Genomic DNA, 22,868 nt, shown 5'->3' with positions numbered 1-22,868 from the left:
TAGTGTATTGGACCAGGGCAGGGAAGCATTTAAGGAGGCAGCAATGTGAAGAGAGTTAACTTCCAAATCTGAGAAGAAATACAAGTTCTCCTCTAAGGATCCGCCTTACATAAAGGGAACGATTCCGGCAGACTCCTTAATCATGGAAACAACTAGGAAAAGAGCAAATGTTCTCTCAACCACAGGACCAACCCCAGACAAAGAGGGCAAGAAGATAGAGCTCATGGGGAGAAGAATAGAACGCAGTGCAGTAAACCAATGGCGCAGTCCTACTTCGAATGGTCTTTCAAATAGACACACCCATCAACACTTGGACGAGATAGGAGAGTTGATGAAGCACCTCCCTGAACAACATAAAAAGAGAGTGGCACATCTGGTTGATAATGGCAAGAACATTGCAAATACCTGCTTAAAATCCTCCTTAGATGCTGCAGATACATCTAGCTGCCAGCTCATGATGAGAGTTACATTCAGAAGACACTCTTGGTTAAGAATGTAGGGGTTTTGAACCAGAACTTCAGGCAAACATAGCATCTCTTTCAGTGGCCAGCAATTATTCGGGAACCAAGTGGATGATTGCTTAAAACCTGAAGACAACAAAACCAAACATAATCAAATCAAAAATACATCACAATTCACCAGTAGGTGGAAGAATTCAATGTTTTCCCCAGGAATGGAGGAAAATAACTTCAGACAAATGGGTCCTAAATATAATAAAACATGGATATTGCCTAGAATTACTAAAATTCCCAACAGCAAGGAGACCAATGAAAATAATTCACTCAAAGGAGGAATTGAATCGCCTCCTAAAGGAAGTCAAAGAGTTGTTAGACATGCAAGCTATAGAAAGAGTACCAAGGCAAGATATCAACAAGGGAAATTACTCAACATATTTCCTAATTCCAAAGGTGGACAGCTCCCTGCATCCATTCTTAGACCTCAGATACATCATCAAATTCATAAAAACTCAAAACTTCAAAATGACTACCTTACAGGAACTCAAACTTCAAAAAGGAGATGACATGGCAACTATAGACTTAAAGGATGCTTACTTGCACATCCCAATGAACGCAAAACACAAAAAATATCTAAGGTTTGTAGTCGTCAACAGACACTACCAATTCAAAGTCCTGGCTTTTGGAATAAAATCAGCACCAACAGTGTTCACAAAATGTTCAACAGTGGTTGCAGCACACCTCAGGAAGAGAGGGATAAATGTGTATCCTCACCTGAACCACTGGTTGGTGAGATCACACTCTTATAAAAAATGCAAACAGGACATTTCAAACGTGATGAGAACACTAGACACTGTGGGTTTTTTCTTAAACATAGAGAGGCCATCAACAGAACCAGAACAAGAGAAGGTGTTTTTGGGAGCAAGATTTAATTCCATTCAAGCAAAGGCATTCCCCAGTGAGAAGAGGACTCAGTCACTGTTGGAAAAAACTCTCCACTTCCGGAGAGGGCAAGCTCTGACAGGGAGGATGGTGGGGAAATCATTAGGAAAGATGGAATCTTGCATTCCGTTCACCCCATATGTGAGACTACATATGAGACCAATCCAGGAATGGTTTCGGAATCAATGGTCTCAAGCGACGGAGTTGGGAAGATCTAGTGGTTGTCATGCAGAAGGTTAAGGAGGAAATGCCATGGTTTAACAGGGAAAACATTACTAGGGGAAAGATTATTTCTGCAACCAACTCTTACAGTGACCAGAACAACAGATGCCTCATATATGGGATGGGGAGATCATATGGGCTCTCTAAAGATAAGAACAATCGGGCGCCAGGCACCACATAAATTGGATGGAACTAAAGATGGTTTGGTTAGCCATAAAAGCATTTCTGAAACACAGTTCTAATTGAGATGGGCAATACAACTGCGGTGCTCTATATCAGTGGTTCCCAACCTGTGGTCTGGGGACCCCTGGGGGGTCCGCAAAGCCTCCTCAGGGGGTCCGCGACACCTTAGAAAATTAAATAATGGTAAAAGATTAGGTCCCAAGTTTACAGTAATGTCTCAGTGGGGGGTCCCCTAATCCAATAATGATTCAGTGGGGGTCCTGGGTTCCAATAATGATAAAGTGGGGGTCCACAGAAGTCAAAAGGTTGGGAACCACTGCTCTATATGAACAATCGGTGAGGGACCTAATCCCCTCCCCCCCCCTCCACCCCCAAGGTTGTCTCAACAGATCTGGAAATGGGCAAACCAGAGAGACAGAGATTTAATTAATTCACTTATTTGGGAAGGAGGCAGACAGGTTGAGCAGGTTGGCTACATGCTCACACGAAGTTTAATCAGAAGGTGTACACAATATTTTCAAAGCATGGGGTACCCCATCAGTAGACCTGTTTGCTACCCCTTGCAATGTGAAATGCCAAAACTTTGTATCCAAACTACCATACTCGCAATCTCGGTGGAATGCCCAGTCGCTAGACTGGTCAGGAACATTTGCTTACACTTTTCCACCAATTCCCCTATTGCACAGAATAATCAGCAAATGCAAGAGGAGTCACATGACTCTAAGTCTAATAGCACCACAATTGACAAGACAAACATGGTATTTGGAGCTGATAGTTAGCGCAGGGGGATATTCAACGCCTGCCAAAAAGACAAGACTTGCTATCCCTGGGAAAGGGAAAGTTCTGCATCAGAACCAGAATGTTTCAGATTAGCAGAGTGTCTCAAGAAATAGAATTTGGGCACCTGAAACTACCAAAAGACATGTTAGCGGTTTTAAAAGAAGCCAGAAAACGCGTAACAGGGAAATGTTATATAGCGCAAAATGGAAAAGATTTACATTATGGTGTAGAAGGAACAAATTAATTAAAAAATTACAAAGAAGAAAATAGTTCTGAAATATTTTACTCAGTTAATACAAGAAGGATTTATGCTTCTTTAAGGGGTCATCTGGCTGCGAAAGTTGCCTATACAAGAGGTCAAATGGGAAAAGGTTTTTTCACATCTCTAGTGGTGAAACAATCCTTAGAAGGAGCTAGGAGAATAGCACCACCAAGGAGGGTTCCAGCACCTGCACAAACCTAAATCTAGGTCTTACTCAACTCATGGGTAAACCATTTGAGCCGTTACTCAAAGCAACTTTGCAAGTGTTAACGTTAAATGGGGTCTCTAGTTGGCAGAGTGCTAGTTCCCTTGTTCAAGTAGGGACCACAGTCCTAGTCAGGGAAAGTCCCAACACAATCCAAACTATCCTGTGCCCATCCTCTGGTAGCTTGGCAATGAGCAGTCAGGCGTAAATTAGAAGGCAATGTTTACAGTATTTGTGCAATAAATCATACAGTAACACAGTGAAAATACCACAAAAATGCACTATACAGGTTTAGAAAAATAGATAATATTTATCTGAATAGAAGATCAAAGCGACAAAGATCCAATAAGCACAAATTGAAATATCACTTTAAAAAGAGTGTCAATCCCTAGAAATAAACAGGTGTCTCTTTGTTGCACACATTGCGTCAAAAATAATAGGGTTTGCATTGTTTTTTGCTCGCAGTCTTGGTTCCTCCCTTTGATGCAGGGATATTTTGTCGCCCAGTGACGATGCGTGGAAAATCCTTGATGCACTGGAAGAAGGCACAGGCACTGCATTGATCCGGTAGGCTGTACTTCTAATTTTCTAGCACAAGGTAGACACTGCATCGAATTTCCAGTTGAGAAATTGGGACTGTGTCATTCCGGTCGGCTGTGCGGCGATTTCTTGCCCGCAATGCATGCTTCACGTCGATTTCGCCAGTAATTTCTTGAAGCGGTGAAGTCTTTGGTGGCCCTGAGACTTCAGAAATAGGAGGCAAGCTCAGTCCAAGTCCTTGGAGAGCACTTTTGGGGAAGGCAGAGTCTTTCCAGCAAAGTCAGAGGCCAGCATGGCAGCAGGGCCAACAGCAGAAAAGTGGATGGGGGCAGGTAAAAAGTTGGGGGATGACCATCCTAAGGATGTCAGGTCTAACGGCTAAAGACGGCTTTTTTAATGGCAGTTATTGCCTCACATAGAGTAAGTCAGTTACAGGGGCTCACTATTCAAGAACCCTATGGCCAAATAGATAATGACAGAATTGTCATGATAATGGACCCTCATCTCTTTCCGAAGATGGCCTCTGTTTCATATTAATCAGTCTATTCAAATACCAAATCTTTCAAAATCCCAAAACGTGTGCGGAAAGAAGCCTACATACATTAGATACAAGACATTGTATCATGTATTGAACCTTTTGAAAAATGTCAGCAGTTGTTTGCAGCTTTCTCAAAAACTTTAGAGGGAAAGCAGTGTCAAAGAACACTATTTCAAGATGGATCACACAATTAATTCAGTTATGTCACTACACTGCAGAAGCCTTACCTAGAGTTCCAGGAAAGCACTCTACATGGAAGAAGGGAGCGACGATAGCTTTTATGTCCAACACACTGCCACAAGAAATCTGAATTGCAGCAACTTGGGCTTCAGTGCATACCTTTACAAACCATTATTGTATTGACATTCAAATGATTAAGGAAGCATAGGTAGGACAAAGAGTGTTATGACAGATATCTTCAAATCAATGCCCATCTTCAACCCAGCCACCACAATGAAGGAAACCAACTTTAAAATCAATGCACAGTTTGTGAATCCAGAAAAGATTCACATTGAAAAACAAAAAGGTTTCTTTCCTGTAGGTGTAGTTTTGCAGCTTAAAGATTTTCTGGATTCACATGTGACTCACCCCCCCTCCACCAAGAAGATGGAGAAAAGAGAGGGGAAAAAAAGAATCTGAAGATGGCGAACTGGGGTGAAGACTTCTGAAGGAAGTGCAACATCACAACAAGACACCAAATGGTTGTTCCGTCAATGTCCACCAACAAACAAAGTTAGAGAAAGAAGACAGACCAAAAATTGTTTTGAAGAGGAATAGTAGAAAATCTGGACCCAACCACTAGATGGCGGAATAATGCACAGCATGTGAATCCAGAAAATCTTCAAGCTGCAAATCTACACCTACAGGTAAGAAACTTTACCATTTCATTACCAGAATGAGTAAATACCTGATTGATCAACTTCACGATGAACTACATTACCGAGCTCCTATCCAGCCTCACAAGCAAAACCATTTCAAATGACAACCTACTTTCATTCGCTGCAGATAGTTGTTGGATTCAATGAAACAAAATTAGAACAAAACATTGCACTTCAGTAGTTTTTCCTATTTCTCTAGGACCTGATAGAGTACTTATTGTGGACAGATCATTTGCACTGTTTATAAACAGGGTTATAAATATAGATCAGTTTACCTTTGCTTTTCAGAAATGCTTAAGCTGAAATGGTAGTGTGGTAGCCGCATTTCAAGTGCAGTCTCGGTTTAGGAGTCAAGAGCCACAATATAGTTATATAGAAACTCCCACAAAGGGCAGACATTTGCTGCTTACTTGAGCAGAAAGTTCATAAACCAGTGTCAAATTAATTAAAATGTGAACCATTTCTGCATTGTAACTTGGAACCGCTTCAAACTTTTTCTAAGGACTGCAAGATGATCCTATTTCTTCTAGAGTCACGTTCCTCTAGTAAGATCACTGTTGTGAATCCCACTTTTCAGGAGGGGCACACTTGGCTAGATCTCCTAAGAACAAAGAGATATTATACCGGTCATAGAGTACAGGCATGGGTAGTTATGGTTCAGCCACACTTTCTACTAAAAAGGCATTTTATTTGTTTATAATATTTGACGCAGTGGATGGATTTGTAAAAAAAAATACCAGTCTGCTAGCCCAGCCAGCTAGGTTTTGGCATGACAAGTTTCATGAAGATCTGTCCATGGGGGGAAAAAAATGTTTAAAATGAAAGAGGGTAACTTCATATTTTAACTTCTGCAGGAAATGTTATGAATAACAAAGCAAAAAGTGCGGAATGTATTTACACCAAATGTATTATAAAAGTGAACCTTTTTTCAAAGTATCTGCAGTGAGGGTTGATAATTAAGTAACCATCATCATGAAAGTAAAGACATTTCTGAGAGTAGGTTTAACTAGTTATTTCTAAAGAAAGAAATTAAGGTGCAATGTAGGACAGTCAATTTATACTGACCGTGTTCTGCGTTTACAATTAGTATTAACACCCACTAGGAGGTTTCTTTGGTAGATGCTTACATCAAGGATGAGCTTGGCAAGTGTGCTGATTGATGCTCTGAGAGACGCACTGTCATTGCAAAAGTGTTTTACCAGCACTGAAAGAATGGAAAAAGTAGGATTGGGCAGTATATTTCAGTCCATTGGCGGAATTTTGGCGAATGTTGATTTCCTGCCAAATTCTGCCGACCACCATATGGCAGTGTTTTTTATCATGTGTATCTTGCCAACGGTAAGTTGGAGAGTGAGAATTGGCTTCCCCTAGTACTTTTCTCAGGGCCTAGGGGAGCACCTGGTGAGATTTTCCCAACACAGGTGGTCACAGCTGTTCGCATTGAGAAAGCTGCCAGTTGAGTAGAAAATCTGCTTGAGCTGCAGCAAAACCAACTGAAGCAACAGAACCCTCTGGCGTGCCACATGGTTATGTTTGCGCTGATTTTTTTTTAAGCGCAGAAAAAGCTCCCAGGCAATAACAAATCAGTGCGGGCTGCGTGGCATGCAGATTTCCGCCTGCTCGCGAACTCTGTGGAATCTCCCATAGTTTTCATATAACTCCGCAAGTTCCGCCCACCCATGGAAGAATGAGGTGCTTCACTGCCTATCCATACAACTTTTTTTGTTAAATATCCTGCAGATACAGTCAGCACTTCCTACTCTGTGTGAAATAGATCTTTAAAACCACTGCTAGCCATACAGTAAGAACCCCAAACACTGCTGCTGCTCTCCTACACACACGCACACCACTACCCCTTTTCTTTTCTTTTCTTTTTTTTAACCTCCTGGGCACTCAAGGAACGGGAGACACACAAGTATTTTGCATGAGTACATTTTTTATTAGCATTTGTCATACATAAATCTTGTATATGGGAATGGTGGTAATTATTACAGTAATCTCAGCAGTCAAAAAACTCCCTCCTTCCGCTATTAGATTAGTTTAGTTCCTACCTAATAGTTGTTGTATTGACTGTATGGTTATATAACTATTTATATGCCAAGCCATGTAAGTATTGCTGCATACCTTAGAAAAACAAAAAAGGTCTGCAGTTCATTTCCCCTTAGCAATCCATTTTTGTGACTGCCTGACCCAAATCCTTGGTATTCTTTATACAACTCCTCCAGTAATTCTCTGAGGAGAGGGGAGTGCGAACTCCTGTTCAGCTTTTCATCATTTCACCAAAACAATAGCAGTGCTTCTTTTTACATAAGGATATGGAAGGCCGACCAATGTTGCTACTTGTTTTCCCTTTCAAGCTGATTTGTGCAAGGCTAGATTGCCTTGCAGCTCTAATCATTTGCACATATTCCTTCAGTTTGCAGAGACAGGAACATTTTTGTTTTTCTGTATTGTTAGCATGACTGATGTGGACTTTTAGGTCTGGAAATGTCTGAAAATAATATGGCGATCACACAGATTGAGGATTTTACCTGTATAGGCGTTAAGCCTGATAAAGTCACATAAGTTGGTGCTGTCATTTTGGCATACAACAAAGCTCGACTTGTATGTAACGTGTATTACGAGGCAAGCTCTACTCCAGACATCCTAATTACAAACATGGGGAAATGGTGTTTAAATAAGTACAATGCCACCCATGTAGTCCAGCATGTTTATAACAGTCAAAGTCCAAAGTTATCATCCTCTTTGAATGTTATGTACATCTGAAATTGCTTAGTATGGATTATAATGCTTTTGAACAACTAATACTCAAAATGAATGTTTACACTAATTCACATATAGGCAAGAGACAGGATGAGGCAGCAGGGGGGGGTGGTGGATGGTTCATTTTTTCCTTTAGTGTACTGAAGTTACACTGAATTTAAGCAGTAACAGACAGCACTGCTAAAACAGTCATGTAAGCGTTTTGGACCATTGTCATTTAGTGATTGAGAACATCTTGTTAATCTACCTTGATTAAATGATCTACTTGTGAGAAAAGACTTCAAATGTCCTTCAAGCATAATGAGTGTGAGAAAGATGGTGATGCTTCCAGAGCAGGCTTCTCCAACAAGTAGCTCTTGAGCTACTGGTATCTCTCCAGCTAACTAGAAGTATTTCCCCTGTGTCCAGTCAACTAAATTCGACGCTTTTGCTTGATTGGATTAATATATGTAAACCAAAATTTAGAAATGTGTATTCGAAACGAAAATGCTTGTATTTTCTTAACTGATTGGCTGATGGTTGAATTTTCAAAAATATTTAAAGCTGATTTTTGAGTGATAAATCGAGTGGCATTGGGGAGGCGTATTACCAATATTATTACCTTCACATTTAGGCCATGGATGTTATGTATTACTGTATCATTGGATTTATTTACATAGCATGACCACTAATGTAATCTTGTCTGATGTGATCACTATGATATTAGTAGCTTGGGATGTTTTTTATTAATAGCCCTCAAAACAGAGAAGTTTGGAGACCCGTGTTTTAGAGGCACATGTATGTAATCTGCCCAGTTAGGAAGTAATAAGCAAGAAGAAATTCTGCCAGTCATGATTCTTAATTTGTATTGAAGTATCATATACTAACAGCTGTGCAGGGTATGCAGATAGATGGAACCACATGATGTAGGTAGAGTTAAAGTCTGGCTTTGAAATGGAGTTCACCTTTTCTCATCAACCTCTACTGATACATCAGTGACCCCATGCATGCAGATGTCCCCATGCATACCTGTCCATACTAGTGTCTACTCTGCCTTTACCTCTGCTAGAGGTACAGTAACTACTTACCAAGTAATGGATTTATAAATCTGTCTTGATGCTATGATTTGTAGAGAAGGTCTCCTGACATTTAGAGCATGAGGCCTCTTTCATAAAGCCCTTCATGCAGCATACAATTGTAAATCCTTTTGAAGTTTACTTTAATAATCCACTAATCATACAAGTACATGTCTTCCATGAACCATGATTATTTTGTGAATAAATTGACAAGTAGGAAACATGACTACAATTGTTCTTTCCATATCTGAGCAGCGTCTAAACCTGTGTACTTCCGGGGTAGCCCTTGTGGAGAGTACATGATCACTAACTTAAGTAACCTTATTAAGTTGTGAAACCTTAAGTTATGTCCTCTTTCCTGACGGCAAGGTTTAGCTTAACAAGCAGTTACCTCCATTGCTTTTTACTCCCTAAAGGCAATGAGGACATGCTACCAATACACAACACTACCTGGAACACCTTATCCTAGTGCTATATAATCATAATCCTTTTGTTAAAATAATGTTAATGTAATTTTTAGAAGTGAAAATTGTCAGTGTTGTCAAGTGTACAGTATAATTAATACATTTGCTTACTTTTCAGGTCCCACTCAATGATATGTTTGGCTATGCCAATGAACTCAGATCTTCTACGGAGGTAAAATGCAATGCGACATGCATTTGAATGTGATGTATAATGACTTTCCCGCAGCTAAAGTTGCAACTCATTGTATTTGGTTATTTTTAAGGCACTTTCTACATTAGTTAGTATGAAGTGGCTTTTGGCTTTTTTGATCATATGGCTTCTTCTAACAACTCTTATCAGAGTAGAACACTAGGGCAGAACTGAAAATGTCATTGTCCTGTTTGGAAGCTGTTTTCCTTAGCAGCGCTCCACCATATAGCACTATGGGGGCTTTAGTGTTAGTCAGAATTCATTATTTTCTTGAAGTACAAATATTTATGCAGTGCCAGTACGTTGCAACTTCAGAGCACTAGGAGAATAGGAAAGTCCAAATCCAAACGCTGTGTTGCACAAGAATAACAGAAGAGAATGGATCAGTTCAGGAAGTCAAAAAAATCATACATCTTGTAGGAGCTCGTGCTCAGAACCTTTAAAAGGCAGGCATCCTATGAAAATAGAAGTGTGCTTACAGGGTCTCTGAAAATAAAGGTTTAAAGTTTTTTCCTAAATTTGAGATAGTTCCTGTGATTCCTCGAGGCCTGATCAAAATTTCAGTGGCCCAAGAGCTTTATGGGTCTCTTTTGATTCCTTTTTTTGACTCTCTTGGAACCAGGAGTGATGAATTGGAAGACTTTGGGTGCCTCATGTGCAGGTCCTTAAGGCAAGTTTGTTATAGTTACCTCCACACCCACTTATTTTCCAGCTGCTTATTAGTGTACCAAATAGTCTTGAATGGGGTAATAGGGCAAATGATTGTGGAGTGACTTAGAAGAAAGCATAAGTTACTCGCTGCAGTGTGTGTATTATGTAATGGCAAATTATTTGTATAAAGTGCCTGTATATCAACCTCATAATTTTCTAGTAATATCTGTCCATAATATTTATTTAGAAACGGGGAAGGAAACTTGTTTCTGGGAGAAGTTGGCGGGAACAACTTGATCTGTAAAGGGAGCTGCAGCTCTGGACAGTCAAGAGACAGCAGCAGACTGCACATCACTTGGTGCTGCAGGGTGTATACTTTCTCTCATATATTATCCCTCTGAAAGTAGCATTGGCCTACATATATTGGCTGCCCATCAGTTGTCAGCCAGGCTGTTGGTCCAAAACACATGTTGCAGATAAATCAAAATTTTGAAAATATCTCTAGTGCTACAGTGCATAGTACGTTTATCTATTAGTATGCCCTACATTATAATTTCAGATTATCCGTAAATAGCAGAGAGCTATTTTATGTCTGAAATTGTATTGTTTTAGGACTATCTTCTTACCCAATATTTTCTATGCCTCTTTGTGTGAAAAAATGTCAGTATGGGAATGATTTGGGTTTTTTGTAGTGTGCCATACTTAGAAGTGATACGGGTATACAAAAAAAAACAACTGATGGGTGGAATGCTTGAAATAATCTTGGCCACTAGTAATTACTCAGGCCGCATCTCAATCCGTTGTTATTTTGGAAACCTTGCCACCTCTGTCTGGCTCCAACAATAGGCTAATCAGTCTTCATCCTGCTCAAAGAGGAATAGTCCAGCCCAACCTACCTGGCCAGGCCCCCCGTACTGCAGCACAGATGTGGATCCCTTGCTTACTGTGCTACTGGAACCAAGCTGCACCTGACTGAAGCGGCCCAATTAGGCTGAAATAAATCTTGGATTGCTTATGTTCCAGTTAAGAGAGGAACCTGGCTTGACAGTTCTGGCTGGAGTGAACCTACTTGAGCAGGATCAAGGCTGATCTGAATATGGCTTGGTCTAAGTCAAAAGTGGGGGGGGGGGGGAAGGACCGGGAGGTTATATGGTCCAGTGTACAGTCTCCCAACTATAGTCATATAAATTAGAGTACACTGTTCCAAACTATTCTGACATCCTAGGAGACCTGAAGCCTCAGGAGCAAGAGCCCGCAAGCATCACAATGGATGACTAGCATCATCATCGGGAAATGCTCCTCGCCAGGCCGGCGCTGCAATGCCTGACGGGCTCCCCTAAGGGGGCTCTAAGCCGTACTGTTCTGATAGTGACTGGTGGGTTCGACTATCTAGGCATGGATGCCTACATACAGGCACCAGCATTGGTTGGAGAGAACAGAAAGATATGTATAAAAATGGTTATTCATCACACCAACACATCATAATTTCAATCAGTACAAGGAGGATGAAGACCAAGATTTAAAAAATGAATGAAAGTAACACTAGAGTACGATGCTCAATAACTTTAAAAAACAACGAACCTAAGGGGACTATAATTGATATAGTGCCACTAAACCAGGGTCAACATGTTTTGTGTCTTTGCGGTCCAGCCGGATCCTTTGACGCTTCATCAGGACCAAAACCATAAGATTTAATCACCTCTTCTCCAAAAATATAATAACAAAAATGTGAAAACCCTCACTTAGGATTGAAAACGGTCACTTACATTGAAGTTAACTGGTAAAGTCAGGTCGCTCTATAAGACAAAAGAATACACACACCAGAAAAAAACCATAAAGTGGTGACAAAAGTGTGATGGGTCAAACAAAAACGTGGAGTCAAGGCTTACCATCCCCAAATTTAGACCGGGCTCCTTGGGACGCATGTTCTAAGGACTCACATAAACACTGTGCGTAATCAATAAAAAGAATCATCAACATAATTTATGCTTTGCATAACAAAAATATATATATAAAGTAACCAATGTCACGTGTAAACAAAGTGGCTGTAAACCACAGCGGCTGTAAAGAACATTGAAGGCACGTATAATTATGCTGTCAGAAAAAATGTGTTTTTACAGTGCCACTATGCTGACATGCCACAGGCTCACTGCGGAGTCTGTCTGTTTAAAATTGTGGATTCAGGGCTAAATCTATAGCATGCCCCAAAAGCGGTGTGTTAATGCCACCCAAATCAAGTCTAAAGATAGCGGAGAGTACTTGCAATTTGTCAATGGTCCTTCGCTATGGACCTACCCTCCGGACGGCGCTCCCGCATTAGGTGTTCTGCGGGCGCTGTCAGTGTCCTTAAAACTCAGCGAGGTGCCGGGAGTAGCTGCTCCTTCCGGCTCGTGCGTGTCTGTGTAACTAAAAATAGAGAAAGGACTCGCGTTTGCAGCCGGTCACAAAAATAAAGGAAGGACTATCTTCCTATGAAGACAGAAGTACGAGGATCTCAAATTCAGCGCTCCAAAATGTACGGTCCTTCATGACCTAACAAAGATCATCAGAAATAGGCAAAGATACTTTTGGTTCATATAGAGTGAATTATATTCATGTACCATATTGAAACAAAAGTAATATGTGGTTCATTTAAAGCAAAAAAGGGAGTCTTAGAGAAGAAACATATCAAATTATTATTGTTAATATTCATTGTCAAGACAGTGAAGTCCAAGGGATGTAATCGTTCAAGCCATGGGTGTTAGTCCCTAATTTGAACACCCATCTTTGTTCAATCTTAAAAAGATACCCTGGATCATTAGGTCGGACTCTTGGTGCTTCCAATATCACCCACCAAAGGTCGTCAGGCATATGTGGTATCTCCAGGAAATGTGCACCAAGTTTAGTGGTAATTCTCTTGCATCTGATGTTACTTCTATGTTCATTAATACGTATCTTTGCAGGCCTAGTTTTCATGCCAATGTAGCGTAAGTTGCAAGGGCACGTTATAATGAAGATGCAGTTTTTAGTGTTGCAATTAGTATGTTTCTTGAGGCGCCAAATGCCAATAGGGTCTAAATGCATAGTTGTTAAGTGTCTAGTGAGGAAACATGCATTGCAGGTTCCACAGGGGTGATGACCCTCCACTGGGGGAAGATCCCAAAGCGTTTTATGAATAGGGATGTCACGTAGTAGTCGTGGCCGAGTGTGAAACACAATGTCCTTGATGTTAGCTGTACGTTTAAATGCGAAAAGGGGTCTTGGAACTTCACAGCCCCCACTCGTAAGTATTGACCATCGTTTACTGATCAATTTCTTGATTGAGTTAGACAAAGGCGTATATGTAGATACACATGTTAGTCTCGTCTGAGGTACCTTCTCGGTGGTTGTGAGTAAGGCATCCCTGTTGTTATTTCTAGCTCTTTTACGTGCCTGGTTCACAATTTTGGAGGGGTAATGGCGTTCATGAAGTTTCTCTTGAAGCACATCCGCCTGGTGATTAAATTCTTGAGGTGAACTGCAATTTCGTCTTAGCTGTAGAAACTGGCCTACAGGTAAATTTTCCCGTAAAGATTTAGGATGGTGACTCTCATATAATAGAACAGAGTTACGATCTGTTGGCTTATGGTAAACACTTGTGGACAATTTACCATTGCTAATGGTAATCATAAGATCTAAGAAAGGTAGGTGAGTGGCAGACACTGTGGCAGTAATTTTCAAATACGGATCAAGGGCATTGATCCAAGCTGTGAAGTCGTCTGCAACTATCAAAGGGCCCTGCCATATAATTAAAATGTCGTCGATATAACGTCGCCACAATTTGATGGAATTCTGAAAAGGATTATTGGGCAGTAGAATGTGCTTTTTTTTTTCAAAGTCATACATATATAAGCATGCTAGACTTGGTGCAAATGTACGGCCCATCGATGTTCCTCGAATCTGATGGTAAAATTGATCCTCAAAGAGGAAGAAATTTTCTGTCAGTGCGAGCCTTGCACATTGCATAATGAAAGAAATAGGAGTAGATAATCCAGGCGATACTTCCTGGAGAGCTGACTCAACTACCTGTAAAGTAGCTGCTTGTGGAATATTTTTGTACAGAGCTTCACCATCCAAGGTGATGATACCCTGTACAGCTCCTGAATCATTAATGGTTTCAATTAAATTCAAGACATCTTTAGTGTCTTTCAAGTAAGTAGAGGAACTACGCACCAAAGGCTGTAGAAAATGATCACAGAAAATTGACAGAGGTTCTAAGATCGAACCCAAACCAGATACTATAGGGCGTCCAGAGGAGGTGTTTTTCCCTTGTGAATCTTGGGTAAACAGTAGAAATACGGAGTACGGGGATGAGGTGTATCAAGGAATTCAGCCTCCTTAGGTGAAATCCAAAGATTGTTCCTGGCTTCTTCAATGAGGCATCTGATCTGAATCTGTAATCTTCCGGTGGGGTCGCTCACTATCTTTGCATAGTAGGTGGTATCACTTAAAAGGTGTAGACATTCATGTCTATAATTGATGGAATCCATAATCACGATGGCCCCACCTCTGTCAGCCTGCTTAATAGTAATATTGGGATCTGATGCTAAGGCTAGCAGGGCCCTCTTCTCTTTCGAGGGTATGTTGATAAAGAATGTTTCGGGCGCAGTTTGTTCACATCAGCTAGGACTGCTTTCTCAAAAGTTAGGACTTCGCTGGGCATGGTTACTAATGGAGGATCAAAAACTGAAGGTTTTTTTAAACCTGAGTCAGCCATTTGTGGTTTCACAAATTTGTCCTTGAAGAAAAAATGCAAACAAACTTTTCGAAAGAATTGAGCAAGTTCAATATGTAAGTGGAAGAAATCTTCCTCGGGGGTAGGCACAAAGCCAAAAACCCTGTTAAGCACGTTAGTTTCCTCCTCTGTGAGGTGTCTGTCCGATAAATTGACAACTAAGTTCTTGCAGGGAGATTTTTCACTTGCCTCCTGGTGACCATCTGAGGTTCTTCTCTGGACCATTGAATGTGTCTGCCTCTATTCTCCAATCTGTTGTTATTTTGGAAACCATGCCACCTCTGTCTGGCTTCAACAATAGGCTAATCAGTCTTCATCCTGCTCAAATATGAATAGTCCAACCCAGACTGCCTGGCCAGGCCCCCGTACCAAAGCACAGATGTGGATCCCTTGCTTACTGTGCTACTAGAACCAAGCTGCACCTGACTGAAGCGGCCCAATTAGTCTGAAATAAGTCTTGGATAGCTTATGTTCCAGTTAAGAGAGGAACCTGGCTTGACAGTTCTGGCTGGAGTTAACCTACTTGACCAGGATCAAGGCTGATCTGAATATGGCTTGGTCTAATCTGAGGTGGCATGGTGGGCAAAAAAACGATGGGCTGAGACGCAGCCCTGAGTAAATACCGTTGGCTGAGATTAAATCAAGCATTACATCCCCCACTATTTTTCATCATACTTTGAAGTGAGACATTCTTATGAGTGAGTAATGTACTACGCTCTTTGGCTTGATCATTCATAGCCCGTGGAGCTAGTGTTCACTGATTTTAAATTTTCACAAAATGTGGATCATATCACACTTATGGCATTTTCACAAATGCAATTTGAATGAAATATAATTGTTTTTGTGTGTGTATAACACGCTACAAGGAGTAGCATCAAGGTTTTTTTTTGGTTTTTCTTAATATGCATTAGAAAAAATAACCATCGTTCTTTCCTGTTTTTCTCCTAGGGTAAAGGTGAATATACAATGGAATACAGTAGATACCAGCCTTGCTTAGGAAACACTCAAGAAGAACTGGTCCAGAAATATTTGGAATCCACTGGTCAACTTGCCACCAAAAAGGGAAAGGCAAAGAGCTAATTTTTTACAATCCACTGATACACTGCAGTCTGTTTAGTTTTGCCATATGATGATGGACACCAAGAGCCGCACACTGCTTCAGAACTTCAGGGCTCTGTTTTAAGATTGGATTTCATGATAACCTTGGAAGAAGCTTCACCTGGTTCCCTTTCCGAAGTGTGACACTTTTATTGAATCTGCAGTATCTGGAGAGCACAGTGATGTCCTCGCCCTTCCGCAAGTGTGCTTTGCAACCTTCACAAGTCTTCTGTTGAACAATGTATAGCCTCGGTTACAGCCCCAGGGGTTTCTTGAAGAGTGCTGTTAAATTAGGAACCTTTTTGCCTCCATGAGAGCAGTTTATCCTTAGCAGTACAGGTTCGTTCTTCAAACAAATGTATTCCTGAAACACAGCGACCACCCTACAACACAAATGTCCTTCTCTAAACCTCCTCTAAAGCAGAACAGATTGCTCGGGTTTATGATGGTTCATTTGTGGCTTTTCTTCATAAAATAAATAGGTGACAATGAAATGCTTTTTGAGTTTTTCTGTTAAAAAAAAGTTTTCTGTTAAAAAAAGTAAACTTTCAAAATCTGCAGTTGGCAAACGTGTCAAATACTGGAGCTTTTAATCACAGGCCAAGCACGAGGGGACACAGGCAAGCCAACAGAATGTACTCCTTCCTTCTTTGATGAACTAGGAATCAACTCTGGTATTAGTGATACTACTCGTGCCAGTGCCACATATTTTCTGTGTTCAACCCTGTAACTGCGAGGACACCATGTGAAGGAATGCTGCCTCATACTCTTCTTCTAGCAAAGATCATTTGATTTTTTACGTGAGACATCCCAATCTCGTAACTTATTACACTGACAAATGTTTAATTCACAAATTAGTTACCCGAAGACATTTCACAGCCTAAGAAACAATTAGGAAAAAACTAATTGCCCTTTGTAGTGCTCTTATTCATGTTTACTCAATTGCTTGACTTACTTCCCATGAAATATGAGTCATAAATTAGATACGTTATTGTTTATGTAACGCACGTGCTGCCAAATGTTTGCTGCAAAGTTCTGGGTCATTTTTAATAGAAATAGGACAGAATGAGATTTATTTATTTAAAAAAAAACTTGTTTTTAATTTATGTTGGGATTTTAATATGGAAGCATGAACCCATAATTATCATTGATCAAGGGTATCGGCGAGAAGCTGACAAGTGAGGTAGATGGGCAGATTCACAACAGATTTATCTTTAATCATGGTATGTAGTCTGGTAGGCTGTGGGGAACTTTACTGGTACTCCGTCATTGTTCAGCAGACCGTAATGGAATCCCCCTCCCGCTCTCACTCTCAAGCAATTCAGCACCAATGTTCTCAAGGGCAGTTAGGTGGCCAGACTTGGGTTTGTTTCCGCCTAGGGATTCTCAAGGTGCTGTGTGCCTCACTTGAAGGTTTCTGTAGGTTCCTAGGTTCTGCCATTAGCCCTCTTGCCTATTTGCCATGCAGACTCTTTCTTCTGTACATTTCATACCTTGGTAGGTGTGTTATTTTTGTTCTGGGGTGTGGGGGGGTGATATATATCATAATAGCTTGCACTTCCAAGAAAGACAGATATTTTTCTTGTGTATGCCATTTTTTGTATGTGTGATTGAGCGGGATGCCATTCTGATGTACTTTGAAAATGATTTGTTTGGAAAACTGCTACCTGTCAAAAGAAAACAGCTCGTTTTTTCCTTTTGCAAAATGTCATTTTTGGGCGTACTTTGACTGTGCATAGGTAACCCTGTGGCAGTTCTCTGGTCTATAGCATTGAAAAAGCCTGTAGGCTTTCTACTCTTGTGTTATCCATTCTCACATTTACATCAATGTTCATAGGCAGACCGAGCAACCTGTAGGCACACATAGGACAACCAGCTGTGAGCGCTCTTGCACACAGGCCAGTGGGGAATCAGGCATGCATGGAAACTGCCTCCAAGCGTTAAGCGATCCCTGTGGTCCCAAAGTAGTAATAAATGGCAGTGGCCTCCGGCAGTGATGAACCTCAGTTGTGTTCGACACTAACCACTCTTAAAGGTCCCAAGCAGAAACTTTATGACCACCACTCATCAGTGTACCCTCGGCTCAAATGAGGTTGGTAGAGGCGAGAGTAAGCACTTTACATGTTTTCCTTTCAGTTTTGTCAGTAATTGATGTGTTTGTACTCTATCTGGAAGTCCCCACAGCAGATATTTCTGGGCTACACTTTATTCCTAGGAGTGCTTCCACTGTGGGGCTCAGACGTCTGTCTGATCCATCCAGGAGTATCCCAATTCATTACTTTGTTTAGGAGGTGAGTGGCTTATTTTTTGGGGTAAGCAGAACAAGATAACTTTGGACTAGTAGGATCCTCATGCCAGCATCCTCCGGTATAAATATTTTATATTCCTATAACAGGAACAATACTAAGGGTGCTAGCGACACACAGAGAGAGAAAGGGGACATCGGATTCCTAAGAAAGGAGAAGGTCTGCACCTTTTCTTAGATGTGCAGTTTGTTAACAAATTCTTAACTGAACAGAAGTTTGGGATGATAGCTGTCCTTCAAATATTATAAACTTGAGGTGTTCAGGATTGACCAGCACTGTTAGACATGGAAAAAGAGTACTTGTATATAGCGATGAGGCCATGCCAGAGCAAATGCCTGTTCTTTTGAGTCAGAGAAGGAGATTTTCATTGTTGAGTGCTTCTCTTCAGATTAACTCCAGCATCAAGAAGTTTGACCGGAGTGATGGCAGTGCTAGCAGCTCATCACTGTAGGCAGAAACTTCATATGTTGCCGTGTACCAATGACTGAATGTTGATGACTATGAGTGGGCTGTATCATAATTATGCAATACTACAGCAAAATTACACAAGTTTAAGGGGAATTATGTGAGAAGTGTAACCCATCCTTTAGCGCTATTTTCTTAGCACAAAATGCACCCTTGCACTCAAAATGGGCCCAAGGATGCATTTGTGTTAAGAAAATCTTGCTAAATGTGCCGAACATGAATAGCAGCAGCTGCTTATACTCTTAAGTTTTTTTTGTTCCTGTGCTCCTTCAGTAGCTGTTTTATGCCAAATTACCCCCAGTCACACAAACAGGCATAATCAAGTAATTTACTACAATTTTGCATCAAAAGATAACACTGGCACCCAGGCTTACTGATAACTTAATCTTCAATACTTCCCAAATTTCATTTCAGACAAACAAGCTGTTAAATCCCGTTCGGAGAGGGCTGCCGGGCAGGAAGAGGCTACTGAGCCTCAAACATGGTGGTTTGGGACCTTTGATGTTCCAGAGTCCATCCTTCTGTGGCTCTGTAAACTGTAGGGTAGAACAAGCAAGCAGTCTCAGGCTTCTCAGGGAGATAGTTTGTGGGCTGCATAGGTTCAGAGCATAACAATCAAATAACAGACCCAATAAAGTGATGGTCCAACCAAGTGCTTATCTATGCTATCAGGAAAGTAATTTAATCACTCAGTGGTCATCAGGTCTGTATCTCTGGGTGCTATATGTAGCAAGATACTGCACCTGTCACACTCCCTCTGTCCCCTGCCTTTCCCAGGTTTTATTCCTCTGGTTCCCCCCCCCCCCCCCCCCCAAGCCCACCCCTTCTAGGATCTATTGAGTAATATGAGTAAGGCTTGAGAGCAGTTTCATTCACTCCAAATGTATATCTGTGCTCAGTGTCAAGTCTTTACAGTCTTACCCCTTCTCTGAATGATTAAATCCTTTCTGGATTGTTGCAGCCCCACCTGTCGCTCTGGTGGTTTGCCTGCATACTCGCAAGAAGTCTTTGGTGGCTTTCCCTCATTGCAGGGCCGCTTTGAGGATGCCCCTGCTCAGCTTTCACTTTTCAGTCTCCTGAAGATCAGCAGTCCTGAGATTGGGTATGATCAGCCAGATCATTACCAAGTGTAGTCCCAGAGTAAGTTCTAAAAGTTGTAGCTTGTGTTGGAGTCGATCGGCAACAGAGATTGTCTCAGTAAAGGCCTTCAGCACTTCATCAGGTACAGACACCCAGGGGTCATTAACAATTCAGGAAATGCATCCCAACCAGGCCTTCGGCAATCACTTTGTCATAGCTTTGCAGTTCACACCTGAAACAGACAGGAGAGTCTAGACCAGGACTCTGGCCTTCCAGAGTCTGCTTCTTCGGGGCTTCCCACAGCCACCGTGGATGTTCTAGGTTTTGTGCCTTCCTAATAGTCCCTCCTCCTGAATGATAATCAGGTTTGTTCCTTCTAATAGAAGGCAGGCTTCTCATTGCCTCAGGACTGATACACTGATTCTCAGGAAACAGTCAGAACCTTGGGTGATGTCCCCTCACCTCCAAAGGACAGGCCGTCAGACAGACACCAGCCCTGGTTGTACAGCAATCCTCTTGATTACTCTGAGGAGCGCAGTCTTCCTTGTTGGTCATAGAGGACTTCGAATATGAATAAAGTGGGATAGTTTGGGTCCTACTTTTATGCACAATTTGCAGACAGGCGATGTGGATCCACTGCCTTAATCTGTAGTGCCAGTTTAGAGTGGTTCTTTATTCAAGTTTCTTTTCCAGGCTGTTTTCTAGGCACAACCTTAGAGTGATGCTTCTCACGGAAGGGTTGTCTCCATTCTGGAGTGCCCTGAACACACACAATGAGGTGTGAGATTTCTGTACTCTGCTGCCATCAGCCCAAATGAACGAGTAATCAGGGAATGGCAAAGGGCTGGTGTTAGAAATGGGGTTTTTGGTTGGCAGTCAGGTTACCCTCTGTCCAAGCAAGAACCCTCACTCTAGTCAGGGTAAGTCGCACACAATCCAAAATTATCCCGTGCCCACCCTCTGGTAGCTTGGCACGAGCAGTCAGGCTTAACTTAGAAGGCAATGTGTAAAGCATTTGTGCAATAAATCATACAATAACATAATATAGCACCACAAAAATACACCACACAGTGCTTAGAAAAATATATAATATTTATCTGGGTATTTGCAGATCAAAACGATCAAAGATGCAATATGAATTTGTAAAGATATCACTAAAAAGTGATATGAAGTATCTTAATCTTTAAAAAGTAAACAAAGTCTCTTTCAAGCACAAAGTACCTGGTTTGGAGTGGAAAATCTCTGCAAAGGGGCCGCAGAAGAAGAGATACGTGGAAAAATGGTGTGTGTGTCGATTTCTCCCCAGCACACACAGACTTGTGTCGTTATTTTTCACGCGGGGAAGTCGTGTGTCGTTTACCGGCGCGCGGACAGTCTCTTTCTGTGGGTCGCGGGATTACCAGATGTCCCAGGGTCTGTGCGTGGATTCTTCGGCTTGTTTTCCGGCTGCACGTCGTTCCGGGAGGCTGTGCGTGGAATTCTCGGTCTCACGGCAGGCGTCGTGTCAATTTCTCCTCTGGAAGTTGGGCGGCGTTGTCCTTGCGAGGCCGTGCGTCGAAGTTCTGGTCGCCCCAAAGGTGTCGCGTCGATCAGCGTCGGTGTGCGGTGATTTTCTCACTGCGGAGCAATCTGTGCGTCAAAATTTCGGCGCGCAAAGAGTCCAAATGAAAAAGAGAAGTCTTTTTGGTCCTGAGACTTCAGGGAACAGGAGGCAAGCTCTATCCAAGCCCTTGGAGATCACTTTTACAGCCAGACAAGAGTTCAGCAAGGCAGCAGGGCAACAGCAAGGCAGCAATCCTTTGTTGAAAGCAGTCCGGTGAGTCCTTTAGGCAGCCAGGCAGTTCTTGGCAGGATGCAGGTTCTAGTTCAGGTTTCTTATCCAGCAAGTGTCTGATGAGGTAGGGCAGAGGCCCTGTTTTATACTAAATTGTGCCTTTGAAGTGGGGGTGACTTCAAAGAGTGGCTAAGAAATGCAACAGGTCCCCTTTCAGTTAAATCCTGTCTGCCAGGGTCCCAGTAGGGGGTGTGGCAGTCCTTTGTGTGAGGGCAGGCCCTCCACCCTCCCAGCCCAGGAAGACCCATTCAAAATGCAGATGTATGCAAGTGAGGCTGAGTACCCTGTGTTTGGGGTGTGTCTGAGTGAATGCACAAAGAGCTGTCAACTAAACCTTACCAGATGTGGATTGAAAGGCACGGAAAGATTTAAGTGCAAAGAAATGCTCACTTTCAAAAAGTGGCATTTCTAGAAGAGTAATATTAAATCCGACTTCACCAGTCAGCAGGATTTTGTATTACCATTCTGGTCATACTAAATATGACCTTCCTGCCCCTTTCAGATCAGCAGCTGCCACTTCAACAATGTATGAGGGCAGCCCCAATGTTAGCCTATGAAGGGAGCAGGCCTCACACTAGTGTAAAAACGAATTTAGGAGTTTTACACTACAGGACATATAAACTACACAGGTACATGTGCTGCCTTTTACCCACACAGCACCCTGCTCTATGGGTTACCTAGGGCACAAATTAGGGGTGACTTATATGTAGAAAAAGGGGAGTTCTAGGCTTGGCAAATACTTTTAAATGCCAAGTCGAAGTGGCAGTGAAACTGCACACACAGGCCTTGCAATGGCAGGCCTGAGACAATGTTAAGGGGCTACTGAAGTGGGAGGCACAACCAGTGCTGCAGGCCAACTAGTAGCATTTAATCTACAGGCCCTAGGCACATATAGTGAACTCTACTAGGGACTTACAAGTAAATTAAATAGCCAATCGTGGATAAACCAATCAATAGTACAATTTACACAGAGAGCATATGCACTTTAGCACTGGTTAGCAGTGGTAAAGTGCCCAGAGGTCAAAAGCCAACAACAACAGGTCAGAAAAAATAGGCGGAAGGAGGCAAAAAGTTTGGGGATGATCCTGTCAAAAAGCCAGGTCCAACAGCTGGTATCACCCATTGGCTTTTTCATCCTTCACAACAGAGACTGCAGTACCTGTGATCACTCTTATCGACCACCAAGTGGCAGTGCTCCAGAGAC

General features: G+C 41.9%; 1 protein-coding gene across 2 annotated transcripts in view; it reads left to right on the top strand.

Annotated features, from left to right (window-relative positions):
- The window catches only part of GFM1 (G elongation factor mitochondrial 1), a 178,203-nt gene extending 161,730 nt beyond the window's left edge, over positions 1-16,473 (top strand). For both annotated transcript variants that reach the window (XM_069213272.1, XM_069213271.1), the window contains exons 17-18: positions 9,406-9,459; positions 15,830-16,473. In XM_069213272.1, coding sequence (XP_069069373.1) covers positions 9,406-9,459; positions 15,830-15,961 — 186 coding nt within the window. In that variant the 3' untranslated portion in view covers positions 15,962-16,473. The remainder of the gene's footprint in view (positions 1-9,405; positions 9,460-15,829) is intronic.
- The last annotated feature ends 6,395 nt before the right edge of the window (positions 16,474-22,868 follow it).

Source organism: Pleurodeles waltl, chromosome 11, assembly GCF_031143425.1.
Source record: "Pleurodeles waltl isolate 20211129_DDA chromosome 11, aPleWal1.hap1.20221129, whole genome shotgun sequence".
In the NCBI taxonomy this organism is placed as follows: domain Eukaryota; kingdom Metazoa; phylum Chordata; class Amphibia; order Caudata; family Salamandridae; genus Pleurodeles; species Pleurodeles waltl.
This window is presented reverse-complemented; position numbering and strand designations above follow the sequence as displayed.